Below are 19,208 nucleotides of genomic sequence, written 5' to 3'. Positions count from 1 at the left end.
ACCGCTATTCGCAATTCAACCCCCCCCCCCCCCAATCATTCATTTTCGGTAATTCCTATAAAAAAGGGTAATATTAGCTTAGAATTATCGAGGAATTCAATAAAAATGATACTTTACCATGATAAAGAAAATAATTTTGTACAGAGTACGTCACGAATCACTGGAAAAATCGATGGAATCACTGACAAGCAAACATGAGTAAAAATTAAGGAGGAAATTAATTGAGAGCACAGAGAGAAATGACATGCAATTTTTGGCAAAGGAAATGGCATGAAGGCGGAATGGATATCGCGAAAAAAACCGTAAGGGAAAAGGGAGGTGGAGGAAGAGAAGAGATAGGAGACTGAGTGGGAGCAGAATGCGCAGGTACAGACGGGTTATTCAATAGAGGGGAATAGGAAGGAAGGAAGGAAGGAAGGAAGGAAGGAAGGAAGGAAGGAAGGAAGGAAGGAAAGGACCTCAGCCTATCATTTCATGGAATAAGATAGGATAGAATATGTACAGAAAACATTTGTGACAAGAATAATTTCCCAGATCAATTGCTGTCATTTTCCCCAACATTTTTCCTAGCGCACAGTGGCACACTTGAGCATGCACCTAATTATGTTAGAATTAAGCCTTTGGCATTCTAAAATGATTTCAAGGAGAGAGTAAAAAATGTTCGTTTGCACTATCCATCGCCCCTTGCTCCCACGCCCTGTGCTACCTTCTCAGTCCCACGGTAAAGTCGTAAACTTTGCGGTTCGTTTCGCATTTTTAACTCCGCAGCATGTCATAAAATTCACTTGCGGCCCCAACTGTTCCAAACGCTCAATGAATCCAATTGCTTCGTGAGGTGATCAAGATTCACCGACACCGACAGCTTATAATTTTCAACGCAGTCTCATCTGCGCAGGCATTCATCCCATACGCCACCTTTTGCTTCTATGTTTTCTCGGTGTAAATACCCCGCTTAGATTTTAGTTACATGTGGCAAAGAAAAATTCGATTTCCTGTCGATTTTTTCATTTTCCTTTTTGTGGATTTCATCGAGGAGGTGGTATGAGGTACCAAAGTTCTTCGAAGGAATGTTGAGGGAGCGTTCATAAATTACGTAATGCACTTACGTAATGCCACATTTTTGACCCCCTCCCCTCAGGTAATGCTTTTGTGACGTAGGTACCCATCCTTCAAAACGTAAGGACATAATGACGTAACGTTCTCCTTGATACCTCAGCGAGTTACATAAGAGCGTTACGTAATTTGTGAACGAGCCCTAAAGGTTAGGCCCGAGAGCCAATAATCGGGTATCCACTATGTTGAATCAACTTTTACTCCTTGCATTGCTGATGGTTTATGAGGTTCCAGAGGGTTGCGTTGCCAGCGAAAGCAGTGAACTGACAGAGATCAATACAAGCGGTAAACAACTATACCTACCTTTTTGGAGCAGTGGTGGTTCTGCGCATTTGGTGAATCTATTTTTATGCAATTAATTAAAATAATTACAAATCCGATGACAGTAATCGATTCTACGTGAGGCAACCTGGCCCAATATATTTTGATGGTTTAACATGTTCTGAAATGTACAAAACGGAGTATCGTCAACTTATGAGACTCGCCACCAAATGCCTCGCAAGGTATTTCATTTTATCGTCACCTTCCGGTCAAAGTATATCACGCGATTGAGCACAGGGGAGAATTCCATGAGCGCCGCTGCCCGCGGCGCACTATGGTCCAAAACTTAAGAATTGGAAGAAATAAGTCGAATAATGACTCAAAGATCACGAAAGTTTCGTAACTGATGTTTTTTTTAGTCTCTAATTTTTTTAATTTTATGTCAAATTGCCTACATTTTAACACCCTGACCTATTAATTGTGGGCAAGTTTATGCCACACTACGGCGCGACGTGCCGTCAGCTCGAAACGCGCACTGACGCCTACAAACCTAAGAGGATACTTCACGCATTGCGCAATGCTTGAAGTATCCCCTTAGGTTTGTAGGCGTCAGTGCGCGTTTCGCGCTGGCAGCACGCCGCGGCGCGGCGCCCCCGACGCGGCCGGCTGGTGAACGATTTCTTGCGGGAAGAGCTCCCTGGTAGAGGGACTCGTAAATCGTGCAATTTTTTTTTATCATCATTATTATTTTTAAACATACTGGTCGTGTGAAGCAATAAGTGAACTCTCAACTCTAGATGAATAAAGGCAGTGCGCCATGCGCGTTGCAGACGGCGCAGGGCGGCTCATGAAATTCTCCCCTGTGCTCTATCGGTATATGCGACGTTTCAAAATTACCGCCGCCATTTCAAATACAATTCAATACTTTCAATACAATTTTCCGGTCAGACGCTTTATCTGAGGCCGTTCTCTCAAAACTTCATTTTTGCACATACTGCTCTCTTCGCTATTACGGCAGCAGTCTCCATACTCTCCCTACATAAAGGTACTCTATACGGAAAACATAACTTGGCGCTGAGCCCTAACACTTCGGATCAAATGTAGCCGACTAAAGGCCCCAGGCCGGCTGAGCCCTATAGTCTGTGCGGCTACACCCCTAAAGTTTTAGGGCGGACCCTAAAGTTATAGGGCTCAGCACAACTGTCTTTAGTATGCTCCATTTGTTCTAAAGTGTTAGGGCTCAACACAAAGTTGTTTTTTCCGTGTACTTCCTTGAAGTTTACGGCCCCGAGGCCTGAACCAACTTTCCACCCAACGTTAGCTTCACCCGCTTGTCAAAACCCTGACAATATAATATTGCTGAAATATTGCTGATTTACAGTGGAAACAGCCGAATCGATTCCGTCCAATTCCTTGCAGCAGCAGGGATGTGGAAAGAGCATGGTCGGGCAACGTCACGAAAATATAGTGGGTGGTGAACCTGCCGAACTCGGTGCCTGGCCCTGGATCGCCACTCTGGGTTTCAAACTCGGCTCCGATGATTTCTTCTATGACTGTGGGGCATCACTCATCTCTGCGCGGCACGTTATCACCGCAAAGCACTGTGTTTCCGAATTACTGTAAGTGTTGCCTGATATAACGATGCTCAAAGCGCAAAACCACGAATGGTCATTGCGGTGTTTCAAAATTTCCGCTCTAATTTTAATTTTTCGGAGAGAAATAAGCCAGCGTTATAGCTTAAGATTTTTACAGAATATTTTGCTAACAAAGAGGAACAATCAGGACGTTTTCAAGAAATTATGTCGACCAGTTTTCCAAAGAGACATTGAAGTATGACAAGAATTCTGCAACGTCACGAACGAAGTTGCGTGGTTTTTCACTTTGGTCATCGACAAGTGTTCCTTAGAAAATACAACGCAAATTGCCATTGGCCATGGCCAGATTTACCTTCTTGCCGTTGATGGACCGGGCCGCGTGCATTTTGCCGCCCCCTAGTCATTCGTTTTGAAATATCAATAAAATCCATCAAGTGAACGTGCCGGAGGAAAAGGGGTGCTTAAGACGCGTTTACTCGTGTTGGCCACTTTTTTTGCGAAAGCCCTGTCAACACTATTGGCAAAAGTTCACGGAACTTTGCGCGAAAGTCAACTTCCGTAAACCTACCTCTGTGTGAACAAGGCCTTCCTTTTATAAGAAATGAAAAAAAAATTATGAAAGAACAAACATAAATGTGGCTTAATAATTTTAAGTTCAACCGCCGCGCCGCCGCGCCGCGCCTTGGCCTTGCTGGTGCAATGTGTGAAGTATTCCTACAGTCTTGTAGGCGCTATGTGTTTCACGCCGACCGCTACCGACCGCACTGTGTTTGACTAGTATAGTATAATGGCACTAAGTATAGTGGCACTCGAACAATTTCTAAGAGTCATCTGGCTGATTATGGACATCTTTTTTCTATTTTCTTAATTTATCTCTTTATTTCTCTTTTTTTCTTCGCTCTTTAAAACAAGGCAAACCGAGCAGAGACCAGTTTAGCTGCCGGAACTACCCTTCCATGATTTGAACTTTCAAATTTCCAGGGATTAAGGCCGCGTAAACACTGTCTCTGCAGATACACCTGTCATTTCGGCATTTGTCGCCACTACCAGGATTCGAACCCAGGACCTATTGGCCTTGAGTCAGACGCACTGACTACCGGGCCAATCTAGCCGGCTGAAAAAAATAACATATACTTATCTACCTTATCTATCTAACTTACTGGCTGGAGGACTTAGTCTCATCATTTTCCGGTCAAATGCACTCAGGTTCATTTTTCAAAACGTCAGTTCTGCTATTACTGTTCTAATTGATAACACGGCAGAGCAGGCGTGCAAAATGTGCTCGAGTTAGCAAGTCATCTAGCGGCAAGGCGCCGGCCACTAGATTGATATATATGGAAATGGACGTCTCCCAAATGCCCATTTACCTGAAAAATATGTACTTTTGGTGATATTTTAATTAATTAATTAATTAATTAATTTATTTTTAAACTTTGCAGTTCCTTCGTTCGATTGGGAGATCTGAATCTCAGTCCAGATGTCAAAGATGGAGCTTCACCGGTAGACTACATAATTGAGGAAGAAATCATGCACCCAAAGAGTGATATTGCTATTTTGCGCCTTCAAAAAGATGTTACATTCACCAGTAAGTTCTTTTCCAGGCCTTTTTTTAGTATCTTATATTTTATCTACGAAGGGAAAAAATTAAACGAAGTAATTGTATGAAAAGAGCGCATGATTCAAAAACTGAGGAAATAGTTTGAATGCAGATTCGAACTAGCCATAAGACCAATCTGACGAGAAAACGCGACAAAATTTCTCATTTTCTGAGAGAATAGTAATATTTCTAATTTTGACGTCTTTCGGTGATATGAAAGGCAGCACCTTTAATCAGTCGAGTTAAGAGAGAATAACCAAACACGCAATTTGGCCTGGAACGGCACGGCGTATAGAGCAATGGTGACGAGGACTTGAGATGGAAAGGGAAAACCCTCCCTCGGCGCGGCGCAGCCGGCGGTCGGCATGTAACACATATTAGCGCCTACATGACTCCATGAATACTTCACGCATTGCATCAAACACTGTGCGGTCAGCAGCGGTCGGCGAGAACGCATGGCGCCTACAAGACTGCATGAATACTTCACGCATTGCGCCAAATACAGTGCGGTCAGCGCGGCGCGCCGACGTGCGGAAGTTAAAATTATTAAACCACCTTATGTTTGTTCTTCCATAATTTTTTGGTTCAATACTTGTAAATGGAAGGCCTTGTCCACACAGAGATATAAGTTTACGGAACTTAACTTCCACGCAAAGTTTCGTGACCTTTTGCTAGTAGTGTTGACAGGGCTTTCGCAAAAAATGTGTCCAACACGATTAAACGCGTCTTATGCACCCCTCCCCTTCTGGCACGTTCACTTGATGGTTTTCATTGATGTTTCGGAACGGATGAGAAGGGGGCGGCAAGATATGGGCGGCCCATGGGCGGCAAGTAGGTAAATCCGGCCCTGCAGGTACCCACTATACAACATCGATTGTGAAAGCACCGAAATCACACTAAAAAAGTTAGAAACATTAACTCGATAATTGGTCAACTCAAAAAAATTAGTCAAATACCTCTCGCTTTTGCATGTATTCATTTGCGGTTTCTAACAAGTTGATTTGGAGTGGAAGTTAACCATGTTTTTTCATCAATATTACCATGGGACCATAAATCAATACGTAGTATATATTTATTTTGTCTTCTTCTTTCTGCAGATTTGATCCAACCAATTTGTTTACCTTCTGCGCCGGAGATCAAAGATAACACGTGGGCTGGTTATGAACCTTTCGTGGCTGGATGGGGAATGACGGAACCATGGAAAGTCGCCGAACGTAAGTACCCGCTTGTTTGTTTCAATTCCATTATTTTTATTCTGTCTTTCTTTTTTTAAAATACAGATTGGAGTATATATAAAATGACTAATATATAAAATGAATAAAAGTAATATACAAGCTAATTGGATCGCATATAGCAAAAAGGAACCAGCGCGATTACTGCACACTGATCCGTGCCAGAGCTTCCATTGATGCGATCATAATCAAATTTTATTTGTTCATCCCATCGCTCTGTCGTAAAAATATCTAACGCTTTGCAAAGTCTCTGATTTCCAGAATCGTTGAGGAAGCATACGAAAAATATGATGTTATATAATGGACTTTGCCCTCGTGAAATTTCAGCATGGAATCATTGATGTTTCAGATAAAGGCAAAAATAAGATGCTTCGACAAGTAAGAGTCCCCGTTTGGGATGACCAGAGATGTAAATCCGTCTACGACGAAACCCGAGGATACATCGTTGATGAAACGATGATGTGCGCAGGTCTCGCGGATGGAGGAAAAGATTCTTGCCAGGTATGCATAAATAAAGGCAAAAATCTGAGCGTTACGGGTCAATAGACGTTACTACTAGAGGGCTATGCCCCTTGGCCGCTACGCGGCCAACCCCCAGATGGTGCTTCGCGCTCTTTTATGACCGCCCTTCTAAAAGGGGCCCCAAATCCACTTTTTGAGAGGCCCGCCTTTTGAATAATTTGAAACCAGTCCGCCACTGGGTACAGTCTTCAGGTAGTTTTGAGAAAAATCTTTCAGGAGTTTCAGGCTGAAATATTACGAAACTCCTTGAAAACTTCCTGTCCAGCAGTTTCTTCAATAGAACTTCAATAGTGGTAGCCCATTTCATCAAGTCAAAGAAGTTTCAAGGACAATTTTAAAATTCCGGGCGTGAATTAAGCCACATCCGCAGTTTGGGATTGTTGGATTATAGAGCATCATTACGCCCTTATTTGGACCGAGTTCATCAGAAAGGAACCAACCCAAATTTTCAAAAAAATTGAGTTTAGAATGTTTTTGAGTTTCACTAGTCGTACATTTTCTCCTGCCAAATACTCAAAGTCGAGAAAAAAAATTAGTCCGTGTGAAGAGGGGCCCAAGTTCATTTTCTACATTGAGCCTTATTGAGAAACAAAACTTCAAACCTCTTTTTCTCAGTTTCAAATTTATGTGGGTTGGTTCTTTTCTATTGAACTCGGTTAATTTGGCACCTCACTGAAACGAAAAAAATTTAGGGAATATTTCAAACATATTTTAGGTGTTTTGTTACACACCGATAAGCGCTCTCCAATTGTCTAGAGAATCACGAAGCACCCGATTAATTCAGAGTTCCTTCATTTTAGCACACATGCAATTTGATCTAAGAGCAGTTAGAATAGTTGCTATAACCCCTATCCAGTTGTCTACGGAGCGGCACAAGATATCAGGCGCCCTTTCATTAAACTGTGAGACTGTGAAAACTCGTTTTAATATTTTAAATTTTAATAACATCATACATTATTACCTCCAGATGATTATAAATGTCTGTTGTTTTCTTGGCAGGTACGACTGTCTTTTCCCAGATAATTTTTTATTCACTCGCTAACTTTGTGCATTTATGTTTATTAGGGTGACAGCGGTGGTCCATTGATGGTTTCTCTGGGGAAGAATTCCTCGTACTACTTGATTGGAATTGTTTCTTGGGGTCTAGGGTGCGCAAGGCCGAATGTACCCGGGGTTTATGTGCGAGTCTCGAAATTTCTTGATTGGATTGAGAAAGTAACGAAATAGTTTCCTACACTCAAAAATGTTTTCCAAAAAATGGTATTTCTATGTGTAGCACCTCATTGAAAATTATCAATGTGAGCAGTATAGTCATGAATCGTCTATATTTAACTTAAAGCAGTATAATCATGAATCGTCTATATTTTACTTAAAGCAGTATAATCATGAATCGTCCATATTTTACTTATACCTATTCTGAAGAACACGAAGCGTAATTTTTTGATGCTTGTGAAGTGCAATTGTTTGATGAATATCATACGTATGTAATCTGCAAAAATACAATTATTGTTTATTTATTCAAAATTGTTGCAATACTTTTAGAAAACCTAGCCGGTCAAGTTTGAGAACCTCTGAAATGGAGGGACTCATTCTAAAAGTAAGACTCCTATGAATTGTAACGATAAAATTGCTGGTTGTGATATTCCGGTGTATAACGTTTGCGCACAATTTTTTTACCGATAACGTTTGCGCACACTTTTCACGAATATCATTTGCGCACACTTTTTACCGATAACGTTTGCGCACACTGCACTATTTGGCAACGCTGAAATGATGCTACGCGTGTCACCCGAAAACCGGAGTTTGTTTTAATCCGGGCGGTCATAGTATCGCTTCATGATGCACGACAACAACCCAAGTAGCATTTTGCAACGAAAAAATTGCAATTTAAATGCAATAAAATTTCCAGATGATTTCAACTTTCTTGCAAGAAAATTGCAATTATTTTACAACATCTGACCCCTCATTGTAAAAAAGTTGCAATTTTTTTTTTGCAAAGAAATTTCAATATTGACGACCTTTAAATTTCAACCCCTAAATTTTCCGGGGAAATTATAATAATTCGAACCATGCTTACCTAATGTCCTACGACGTTTAGCAGCATAAAATACCGGACGCCCTTGAGTGGGCTTGAACCCGACCTGCGAATGTCATAGCGGAGCACTCTTCCACTGAGCTACAGGGAGCTGATGATGAGCAGGGTTGAAATCACGCCTGTTAAGGCTGTTATCGCATGCATTGCGTCAGTGCGTGGCTCAACATTCATCATAGATTTGATTAACGCCGTTTTTCTCAGGCTTCTTTCTTTTGCCTATTATTTATTTTTTTTCGTGTTACTTATTTTTTTCATATTTTTTTTGTCTGATTTTTTTTTTCGATATCACGTAATAGGTACTCACACTAAATTTACACCGGTGTAAATTACACCACATACTAACTTGAGAACTTAAAAATATTTTCAAAAAATATTTTTAAAATATTTTCAAAACTTTCATAAGGAATATTTTTAATATGCATGTTTACAGGCAATATTTTTGAATTATTTTAAAAATATTTTTTGTAAACATTTTCAAAATATTCCTTTAAAATGTTTTAAAAACATTTTGAAAATATCTTAATTACAATATTGCCATGAAAATATTTTGATAAAGGTGACAATATTTTCAAAATATGTTGGGCTATATGGGTTAGGTGAGACATTTAAGTCGAAAAAACTTTAAAACAACTAGAGAATTGGATGCCAGGCACATGGCGTGAATTTGTTACAACATGATTGCACCGAAATTGCAGTCTTTATAGTGCCTTGAAAAAGAAGGTTAGGCAACAAGCATAATCTACATTTCTTGCAAACTTATTGCAATAAAATTGCAACTTTTTAAGCGCCTTCAAATGAACGTATAGGAAACAAGCAAAAATTGCAATCAACTCACAATCCATTGCAATGAAATTGCAATCCATGCTACTTGGGAAATGGCGTTGAAAGCTTTAACAGCAAGCTTTGCGGGGAGTTTTACTATCATCATCCGAATGTCTACGAAGCCTCTCAACAATTTTTAACGCTCAGAATATAGTGTCTTTGAAAATTAAATCCGTGCGAAATGATGAGGTATTCACTAAACGGAATGATCAACAAAAAAAAGATGATGAAATTATTGTTTTAACCAATTCGTATCTCGATAAGGACCTGAAAATTGCGGAGTTTCTGGAAATGGTTCGTGAAGTTAAATACCCCGACAAAAATGATTCAGACGAAGAAAATAACCCGGAGGCTGTAAATGACTCTTTCAATGCAGACGAGCCTGATGAATCCATTTCTGAAGATGGTGCTGATGAAACTTGCTCTTCAAATGCAACCTGCCCTAAAAACAGCCCTAAAACCTGTCCTTGCACTGAAGATGATTCCGGTGAAGACAGTGACAGCATTTTTAGCTGAAGTAACAGCGAAAAATCTGTGAGTAACCATATACCTTATTTTCTTAACTTTCTTCATTTTCTATTTTCTTTTTAATAACTTATTTATTCATTTACTTATTGATTGCTTATTGGAATTTATTTAAACGAAAATTTCCCTCGTCCGTTTATAAATTATCCGTCCGTTGAATTGTCTTATCACGAAGCGATACTACTGACGCATCATTGAGGCGTTGCCAAATAGTGCAGTGTGCGCGAACGTTATCGGTAAAAAGTGTGCGCAAATGATATTCGCGAAAAACGTGCGCAAACGTTATCGGTAAGAAAAGTGTGCGCAAACGTTATGCAGCCTGATATTCATTGTAGGAGATATTAACAAGAAAAAATCAATCAATCGAGCACAGACTCGGAAAATTGAATTTACAGGCCGCATTCTCTGGCGAAAAAGTCCAAAAAATCATCTGACTCCTCAGTGACGAGGGATCTCTTTACAATTGCTCCTGAGTTCATATCGATTCGTCATTGTCATCTTATTGAGGTAATTTTTTTCCTTAAAAGTCACCTTTGAGAATAGATGTACCCAAAGGTTGTCAGACTACTACTACTTACGGTCGGTCTGCTTGTCTTACGGATGCTGTAATACATATTAATCTCACCTGCTCTCTCAACCGACGCGACGCGACGTACAGGCTTCACAGGTTTTACCAAAGGAAAAGCAATTATTCTAATTGAGGGGCTTAGAGGACGCATAAGTGCAGTTTAAACTATTCCGAGAAATAGGTGTTTGAAGTTTCGAAATTACCTGGATCCTGGGCGGAAAGAAAGATCAAACTATTTGATACTTAAGAACCCTGGTAAAAATTGGCGATAGGAGCTGCGTTTCAAAATACCATATGAGTTCTTATAGCCAACTGAAGGAGACGATAGAAAATCATATAGCTGGCTGTAGAATGTGGAAAAAATCTTACGGCCGGGCTATACGAAGCGATAAAAAATTATACAGCCGGGCTATAGGTATCGCCGGGCTTAACACTTTATCGCCTGGCAGTTGCTTTTTCGCCATCGGCTATAAAAGGCTATAAGAAATTGTGTAGAAATTCGTGTGCTTTGTAAATCCTTAAGTTTGTACGGAATCACCTTAATATTTACAAAACGCTTATTATATTTTCCTTTACTACAAATTTTTTTTCATCAGTTAAAATGAGATTAATCCATACAGAGTGTGCAAACATTTCAAAGTCATGAGTTGAAAAACGCTGACTGCACGAGATTAAATATTAGAGCCTAACACAAAGCGGAGCGGCGCAGTCGGCGGTGTACTGGCACCTACAAACCTAACAGGGATACTTCACGCATTGCGCAATGCGTGAAGTATCCCCGTTAGGTTTGTAGGCACCAATGCGCGTTTCGGACTGGCTGCCCGCCCGCCGCGCCGCGCCGCAGCGTACCACGGCGCTTGAAGCAACTATTTCACACCAGAGGTATTGCACAGTATCATACGAAATCGAAGGCTCTCCGACATATTAGGAATGGCAGGCATCCTTCAAAAGTACGGAGCTTTCCTCGCAAAATAAATCAAGATACTATGGCCCAAAAAGAGAGCGGTAGTCCAAAAACTCACTAAGTCCTAGCATCCGCAATTGGTAAAGTTTAGCATACACTTTATCGCCGGACTGTTGCTTAATCGCCATCGGCTATAAAAGGCTATAAGAAATTGTGTTTCCGGCTATAGAAGCTAGAGTACCTGTATAGCGAGAGTATGGACAGATGTGAAACTCCGAAAATCCATCAGGCCTTCACCGATGCTTCTGCGAATAAAGTTAGGGCCCAGAAATGCAGCCAACCTATGAATTTCAATTATCCAGAACGATTTACTAATACTATTGTTACGAACCGTCGTTTATTAAGCACGTGTTTGACTTAGTTTTTGCATAAATTTACTCAATTTCGCGGAAGAACGCCCATTTCTGTACATTCTTTGCCATCATGGTTAGAATAGTTAGAATTGGAATCTGCAGACTGGCAGTGAAATTTTGTGCGTTAGAAGTTGGTTAGAAGGGTGGCTGCACTTTTGGGCCCTAAGCCTTCCATGAAGCGATCTGTCCATACTCTCGCTATACAGGTACTCTAATAGAAGCTATTGGAAATCTTACAGCCGGCTGTAAGTCTATGGTATTTTGGAACACAGATTATACTGCCAATTTTTACCAGGGAATTGTAATTTGGCTGCAAAATCACAGAATTTGCAGTAAAACTAGTTTTCCTTGAAATCATTAATATCTTAATTTTTTCAAAAACTGCACTTAGGTATGCCTATGCCCCTTGTCTTCCAAGCGCCCCCTCCCCCTCATTTGAGAAGAGTTGCCAGCGATTGCGAATGGTGTGGAAACAAAAACGCCTACAGTTTCGTGATCAAGCAATATCGGCTTCCGCTGAGCGAGAATAGTTGTATTTAGGCGTTGATATTCACTTTTCATGTTTGCGAGAGCAAAAGCAATCGTGTTCTACGGCGATGATCGGTCCAATACAGGAGCTCATAGCTGTGTCCTACATTGAGTTTGTTTGATTTTGCATGTATGTATTTATTATTTATTTCTGTATTCATTCGCTGAATTTTATGATCCTCGAATATTATCACCGCATAATTTCTTGCATAGTCTTCGCGACCGTTCCACGATAGACTACCGAGGGAACTGTGCTTTTTTTCTGTCTCTACACGAAGGCCGAGCCCGAGACCCGAAGAAAGATTAATATTCTGTCGTGCTAAGGAAAAACGCCGTATGAACATTCGAGAATTGCCAAATTTCCTTGTATAAAACATGTATTTTTGAGGAGACTTATGAATATTTTCTCCTGCAATTTTCGAATAATTTAGATCTAATTACAAAGAAAATTCTCTGAAAAATTGAATGTATACTGTACACGAGTTTTCCTGAAAATTCGTTATCAATCAAAGTAAATTTGGCGACTGACAAAGGTTCATACGGCGCTCTTCCGTATTATGGCAGTATTATCGCCTCATTTTCGACGCGAGCCATGAAGTCGTTCCGAAACTCTACGTGGCACAGTGGATCGAGTCAATCAAAGAGGTCGGACATTAAATTTTTGACTAAAACTGCAAATTTTGATGTTTATTTCGTCACAATTTAAATTTCTGGGGGTGTTCCCTGTAGAAAATTTCATGGCGAAATCAATGGAACCACTTTTAAAACCTCAAAGTTTTGTATAAAGGGTGTAATAAGCGTTTAAAGTTTCCAAATTTTGTCCGACCTCACCTATTGACTCGATCCACTGTGCGTGGCCTCAAATTGTTAAATGGTCCACAAATCCGTTTTTCTGGGAAGGCATTGGTCGTTCGCTCCGGGCTGCCCAATCGGATTCAGTTCATATCAATCGCGCAATGCTCGTTCTCCTCACAGTCTACATGGTAGTTTTTAACTTCGCTCAGCTATCAATAGACTGATTTAGTGGCCAGGGTCAGTGTAAGAACAGTGGGCCACATTGCACGATGGGCCATCAACGGTTTTGGTGAAATTTAGTGATACCGGTGAAAAGTTCTGCAGTAGCGGTGTTTTGTTCACATCCCAAGACCTTGTCTTCGCGGGATTTGTTACGGGGGAAAATCCCCCGTGTAAAAGTGAGTTAGCCTGACGTCTGGCTATGTTTCATAAACTATTCTGAGTCTGACTGATATTAGCTCGAATCAGTCTGACTCAGGCTAGTTTATGAAACATAGCATGAACCATTCTGACTGAGGGTAGTTTATGAAACATAGCCTGACGTCAGGCTGACTCGCTTTTACTAGGGCCCCCTAACGAGGTCGGGAAAAATATTGAGTTAATTAATTTTCTTCCCAGTGCCAAGTATATGGTTCTTGTACTCCTGAGGCCTTGTCTCCACGGGACGTTTCGTGGAATTTGTCCCACGGGAAAATCTCACTTGCGAAGTTGGGAAAAATATTGAGTTGGTCAATACTAATCACAGTATCAACTGAGAGTCCTCGTGGCGTCCCAGGAACGACTTACCCTGGTAAAAATTGGCAGTAGAATCTGTGCTCCAAAATACCATAGACCTACAGCCGGCTGTAAGATTTCCAATAGCTTCTATAGCCGGCAACGCAATTTCTTATAGCCTTTTATAGCCGATGGCGATTAATCAACAGCCTGGCGATGAAGTGTATGCTAAACCTTACTAATTACGGATGCTAGGACTTCGTGAGTTTTTGAACTACCGCTCTCTTTTTGGGCCGCAGTATCTTGATTTATTTTGCGAGGAAAGCTCCGTACTTTTGAGGGATACCTGCCATTCCTAATATGTTGGAGCGCCTTCAATTTCGTATAATACTGTGCAATACCTCTGGTTTGAAAAAGTTGCTTCAAGCGCCGCGGCACGCTGCGGCGCGGCGCGGCGGGCGGGCAGCCAGCGCTGAACGCGCATTGGCGCCTTCAAACCTAACAGGGATACTTCACGCATTGCGCAATGCGTGAAGTATCCCTGATAGGTTTGTAGGCGTCAGTGCGCCGCTGCTCCGCTTTGTGTTATGCTCTAATATTTAATCTCGTGGAGTCAGCGTTTTTCAACTCATGACTTTGAATGTTTGCACACTCTGTATGGATTATTCTCATTTTAATTAATAAAAAAAAATATGTAGTAAAGGAAAATATAATGTGCGTTTTGTAAATGTTATGGTGATTCCGTACAAACTTAAGGATTTACAAAGCACACGAATTTCTACACAATTTCTTATTGCCTTGTATAGCCGATGGCGAAAAAGCAACAGCCAAGCGATAAAGTGGAAAGCCCGGCAATAGGAACTATAGCCCGGCTGTATAATTTTTTATCGCTTCGTGTAGCCCGGCCGTATAATTTTTTCCACTTTCTACAGCCAGCTATATGATTTTCTATCGCCCTCTTCAGTCGGCTATAAGAATTCCTATGGTATTTTGAAACGCAGCTCCTATCGCCAATTTTTACCAGGGTAAAAAGAAGAAGAAATGTTGTTGGTTTTTCAACGGGTAAAAAGCCTAGAAGTTTCATTCCTGCGATTCGAACTTAAGAAAAATCCCGTGAGCCGTCCCGTGGAGACTTGGCGTGGGACCAACTGAGAGAGGAAGAAGAACTGAGAGCAAATTGTGCGATGTTTTGTTGTTTACTTTAATATTCGTGTTTGTCTAGTAAAAGTAATGTGTGTGTAGTTGTCAATTATGTGTTCAATTATTATTTTAATCTCAGTTAAATACTCGATTTCTACAAACTTGTCGCCGGAGCGTTCGAGCCCCGTCCCGTGGAGACAGAAATAACTGGGAAAATCCCAGAAGTTCCGTTCCTGCGATTCGAACTGGGGAAAAATCCCATGAAAACGTCCCCTGGAGACAAGGCCCAACAAGACGAGCTTTAACAGAGCATGTACCTCTTCTTTACGCTCTAGTGGCGTGGCCTGAATTGCGATGTATCGATTGTTATGCCATTTAAACCTATGTCAAAGAATCGATTATTAAGGTGTTCGCTGCGAACACCCTGCTTATCGATCCTTTTCCATAGGTTTAAATGGCATAATAATCGATATATCGCAATTCACGCCACGCCACTGTTACGCTCTAACTTATTCTCAGAAGTCACAAAACTGATGCTCCTCTGCTGGCATTCAACAGGACTCTAATCCGCATGGGAGTCAAAAATCGGGTACCCTCTATGTTATATCAAATTTTACTCCCAGCATTGCTGATGGTTTATGAGGTCCCGGAGGGCTGCGCCACTATACATTTTTGGGGCAGCGGTGGTTCTACGGAATTTGGTAACACTATTTTTTCTGTATTCACAATTATTCCTTTAAAAAATCCGGTTACAAAAATCGGTTCTAAATGAGACAATCTGCGGGCTGTACTTACTACTTGACTGCTTTTCATATCGCAACTTCCCGCTTCCAGTAACAGGATCCCTCTATTTCATTTTCCGTGGATCGAGTCAATTAGAGAGGTCGGACGGACATGAAATTTTTGACTGAAACTACAAATTTTTATGTTTATTTCATTACATTTTAAATTTTAAGGGGTGCAACTAGAAGAATATTTCACGAGGGAACCAATGGAACCGTTTTAAAAACTCAAAGTTTTGTATGGACCAGGGCCGGATTAAGGGGGTGGCCACATGGGCCGCGGCCCATGGCGGCAAATTTTGCGATTTTTTTTAAATGTAGGTATAACAAAAAATTCGGATTTAGAAAAAAATTACAAACGAGAAAAGGCGACAAAATCTTTAATTTTCTGAGAGTATAGTAATTTCTACTTTTGTCGTCTTTCAGTGATACAAGAGGCAGCACCTTTAATTAGTCGAGTTTAGAGAGAAACCAAACACGCAATTTGGCCTGGAACGGCGCGACTTACCTAGAGAGCAATGATGACGAGGACTTGAGATGAAAAGGAGAAGCCCTCCCTCGGCGCGGCGCGGCAGGGCGGTCGGCATGTAACACATATTAGCGCCTACAAGACTCCATGAATACTTCACGCATTGCATCAAACGCTGTGCGATCAGCGTGAGATGCATATCGCCTACAAGACTGCACGGATACTTCACGCATTGCATCAAACACAGTGCAGTCATTGTGGACAGCGTGAAACGGATAGCGCCTACAAGAATGCGCATGAATACCTCACGCACTGCGGCAAACACAATGCGATCAGCGTGAGATGCATAGCGCCTACAAGACTGCGTGAATACTTCACGCATTGTGTCAAACACAGTGCGGTCTGCGAGGCGCGGCGGCGGAAGTTAAAATCATTGATCCACATTTATGTTTATTCTTTCATAATTTTTTCGTTCATTTCTTATGAATGGAAGGCCTTGTTCACACAGAGATATAGGTTTACGAAATTTAATTTTCGCGCTAAGTTCCGCGAACATTTGCTAGCAGTGTTGACAGGGCTTTCCCAAAAAATGTGTTCAACACCAGTAAACGTGTCTTATGCACCCCTCCCCCGCTGGCACGTTCATTTGATGGTGTTCATTGATGTTTCAAAACGAATGAGAAGGGGCGGCAAAATACTAGCGGCCCATGGGCGGCAAGTAGGTAAATCCGGCCCTAGTATGGACGGAGTTATGAGCTTTTAAAGTTTCCAAATTGTTTCCGACCCCTCCCATTGACTCGATCCTTTGTTTGGCGCTGCTCGTCTCTACATATACGTAAAAGTCGCTTTCATTTCGATCTATCTATGGCGCTCTGCGACTCTTAACCGCCACAAAATTCGGTCTTCCCACAACCCGTCAGGGAGTTGGCACTCCCTCTGTTCATTTAGAGCCCCCCTTCGTCTTCTCCCAGGCGGAACCCGATCAAGCATCTTTTTTGGCAGCCTTTCTTCCGTCATCCGTTATCATGTTAAAAGGATGACGCACTGAAAAAAAATTCTCGGCGTTTTTACCAAGGTCCGTTGGTACCTTTACCATCTCACTTTTTTTACCAATTATTGGTAATTTTACCAAGACAGACGGGTAAGCTTACCTAAAAACCGGTATTTTTACTGCTTTTTTTTCAGGTAAGAATACCACTTTTATTGGTAATCACTTCCCGGTAACTTTGCCAGTTTATCTCGGTAATTCTACCACAGTCGATCAAAAATATTGGCGTTCTTACCGGGGTTCAGTAAAATTACCGAGAAAGTCAAAAATTTTACCGAGATTTCTCGGTAAAATTACCAATTCCATAAATGGTAATTTTACCAAGAAAAAACTGGGATCAAATAGAACCCTGAATTCTTGGTAATTTTACCCTTTTCTTGGTAAATACACCGAGATTTTTTTTCAGTGCGGAAGAGATAATATACGTTATATTCCTTCCTTGAATATTGCTGCTTTACAGAGAAAACAACCGCCTCGATTCCTTCAGAGTCTCCGCGGCCGCCGGAGCAGCAGGCGCAGGGATGTGGAAAGAGCATGGTCCAGCAACGAAGGATGATTGTGGGTGGTGAATCTGCCGAACTCGGCGCCTGGCCCTGGCTCGCCGCCCTGGGTGTCAACGTCCCGAATGTCACTTTCGATCTCTCATGCGGAGGATCACTCATCTCATCGCGACACGTCATCACCGCCAGGCACTGTCTTCATAAAAGATACATGTAGGTGTAGCTTGTATCAGTAGCAGGGACCAGTTCTATACTGCCGTGCTAAGGAAAAACGCCGCATGAGCCTTCAGGCGTTGTCATATTTCCTTCAATATAAGACGACTTTATCGGGAAAATTGTGAATATTTTTCTTCAAATTTTTCAGGCAATTTTGTTCGCAATTTGATCTAAAATATCTGAAAATTTCAAAGAAGAATGTGCATAAATTTCCTCAAAAGTACATGTTTTATCCGGGGCAATTTGGCAACTCTCGAATGTTCATACGGCGTTTTCCTTAGCACGGCAGTATAGGACCGAGGACTCCCAGAAGAGCCAATGTAAAAATTCGTGAGCAGGTACTTGTGCTGCTATCTCGTGTAGGACCCCGCAACTCACTACTATTATCAGTTGTTGGACTGCACAAAAATCTGTAGGATCGTGTATATCTGCCAAAAATCTGATTTTTCTTCCCTACGTTGTGTGTAGCGGCCCTCCCTGTTCGAAAGGGGTCGGAAATCGCCAAAAATATACTTATTTTTCAAGAATTCAGCCGCCTTATGTGTTATTTTTCAATCATCGGCTTAATCTCACTTTTGGAGCGGGCGATGGATGAGTCAAGGTTCGGGGGGAAGGATCCGCTGCAATCACCCGCTCCCAACAGAATGGCGTACCTACTATAGAACTCGTCCCTGGCAATAGCTTGCTAAAGGAGTTTCGTCAATAAGACAACAAAAATTCTCGATGGAGCACCAACACTACTGGGTTACCAAAGAAAGCAGTGTCGAGTCAGCAACACCGACTTTGGAAATTGAGCCCCCATTCAGTCCCCTTCCCTCCCAAAGAAGGCTAGTAGGGCTTTGGGACCATAAAATTCGGATACCTCAGGATCGATTACCGGGAATATCATATTTTTCCGGGGAATAATTTTGACAAAAGGTTTGTGGCGAAGGGGGCACCAGTTCCCCTCTAAGATCTCATTTTTGGGCATAGGATGGACAGATTTTGGATTTTCAGGGGTTAGTGGGGAGTGTAATTTGTGTACTTAATTTTCAATTCTGATTCAATTTAATCGCAATTCGGTCGGAGCCCTGACTTTCAGGAGTATTACCTTTCTCTACCCTCCAACGGGGGCTGGAGCGGTTTCGGAAACGTGAATTTCGGATTTCTTGGAATCGAATCCCTGTTCAGCCCCGCGGACCGTGACTATGTACGACCTAAAACAACCAAGAAAAAAGCCTACATGGGAAGTCTGCGACACTTTGTACGTCTGATACACTCGCGGAACATATAAAACTTAATAATGGTGTTGTAATAATTTAACGATTTAGTGAAATAAAACTTTTAAACTGTTATACCCTGGTAAAAATTGGCAGTAGAATCTGTGCTC

General features: G+C 41.5%; 1 protein-coding gene across 1 annotated transcript in view; it reads left to right on the top strand.

The window, feature by feature from the left end:
- LOC109043527 (transmembrane protease serine 9) overlaps positions 1-19,208 on the top strand; it is a 54,335-nt gene that overhangs the window by 30,399 nt on the left and 4,728 nt on the right. The window contains exons 10-18 of the mRNA XM_072296184.1: positions 1,258-1,398; positions 2,756-2,993; positions 4,409-4,554; positions 5,664-5,780; positions 6,148-6,299; positions 7,386-7,546; positions 9,619-9,771; positions 15,344-15,525; positions 17,584-17,836. Coding sequence (XP_072152285.1) covers positions 1,258-1,398; positions 2,756-2,993; positions 4,409-4,554; positions 5,664-5,780; positions 6,148-6,299; positions 7,386-7,546; positions 9,619-9,771; positions 15,344-15,525; positions 17,584-17,836 — 1,543 coding nt within the window. The remainder of the gene's footprint in view (positions 1-1,257; positions 1,399-2,755; positions 2,994-4,408; positions 4,555-5,663; positions 5,781-6,147; positions 6,300-7,385; positions 7,547-9,618; positions 9,772-15,343; positions 15,526-17,583; positions 17,837-19,208) is intronic.

Source organism: Bemisia tabaci, chromosome 2 (genome assembly GCF_918797505.1).
Source record: "Bemisia tabaci chromosome 2, PGI_BMITA_v3".
NCBI lineage: Eukaryota > Metazoa > Arthropoda > Insecta > Hemiptera > Aleyrodidae > Bemisia > Bemisia tabaci.
This window is presented reverse-complemented; position numbering and strand designations above follow the sequence as displayed.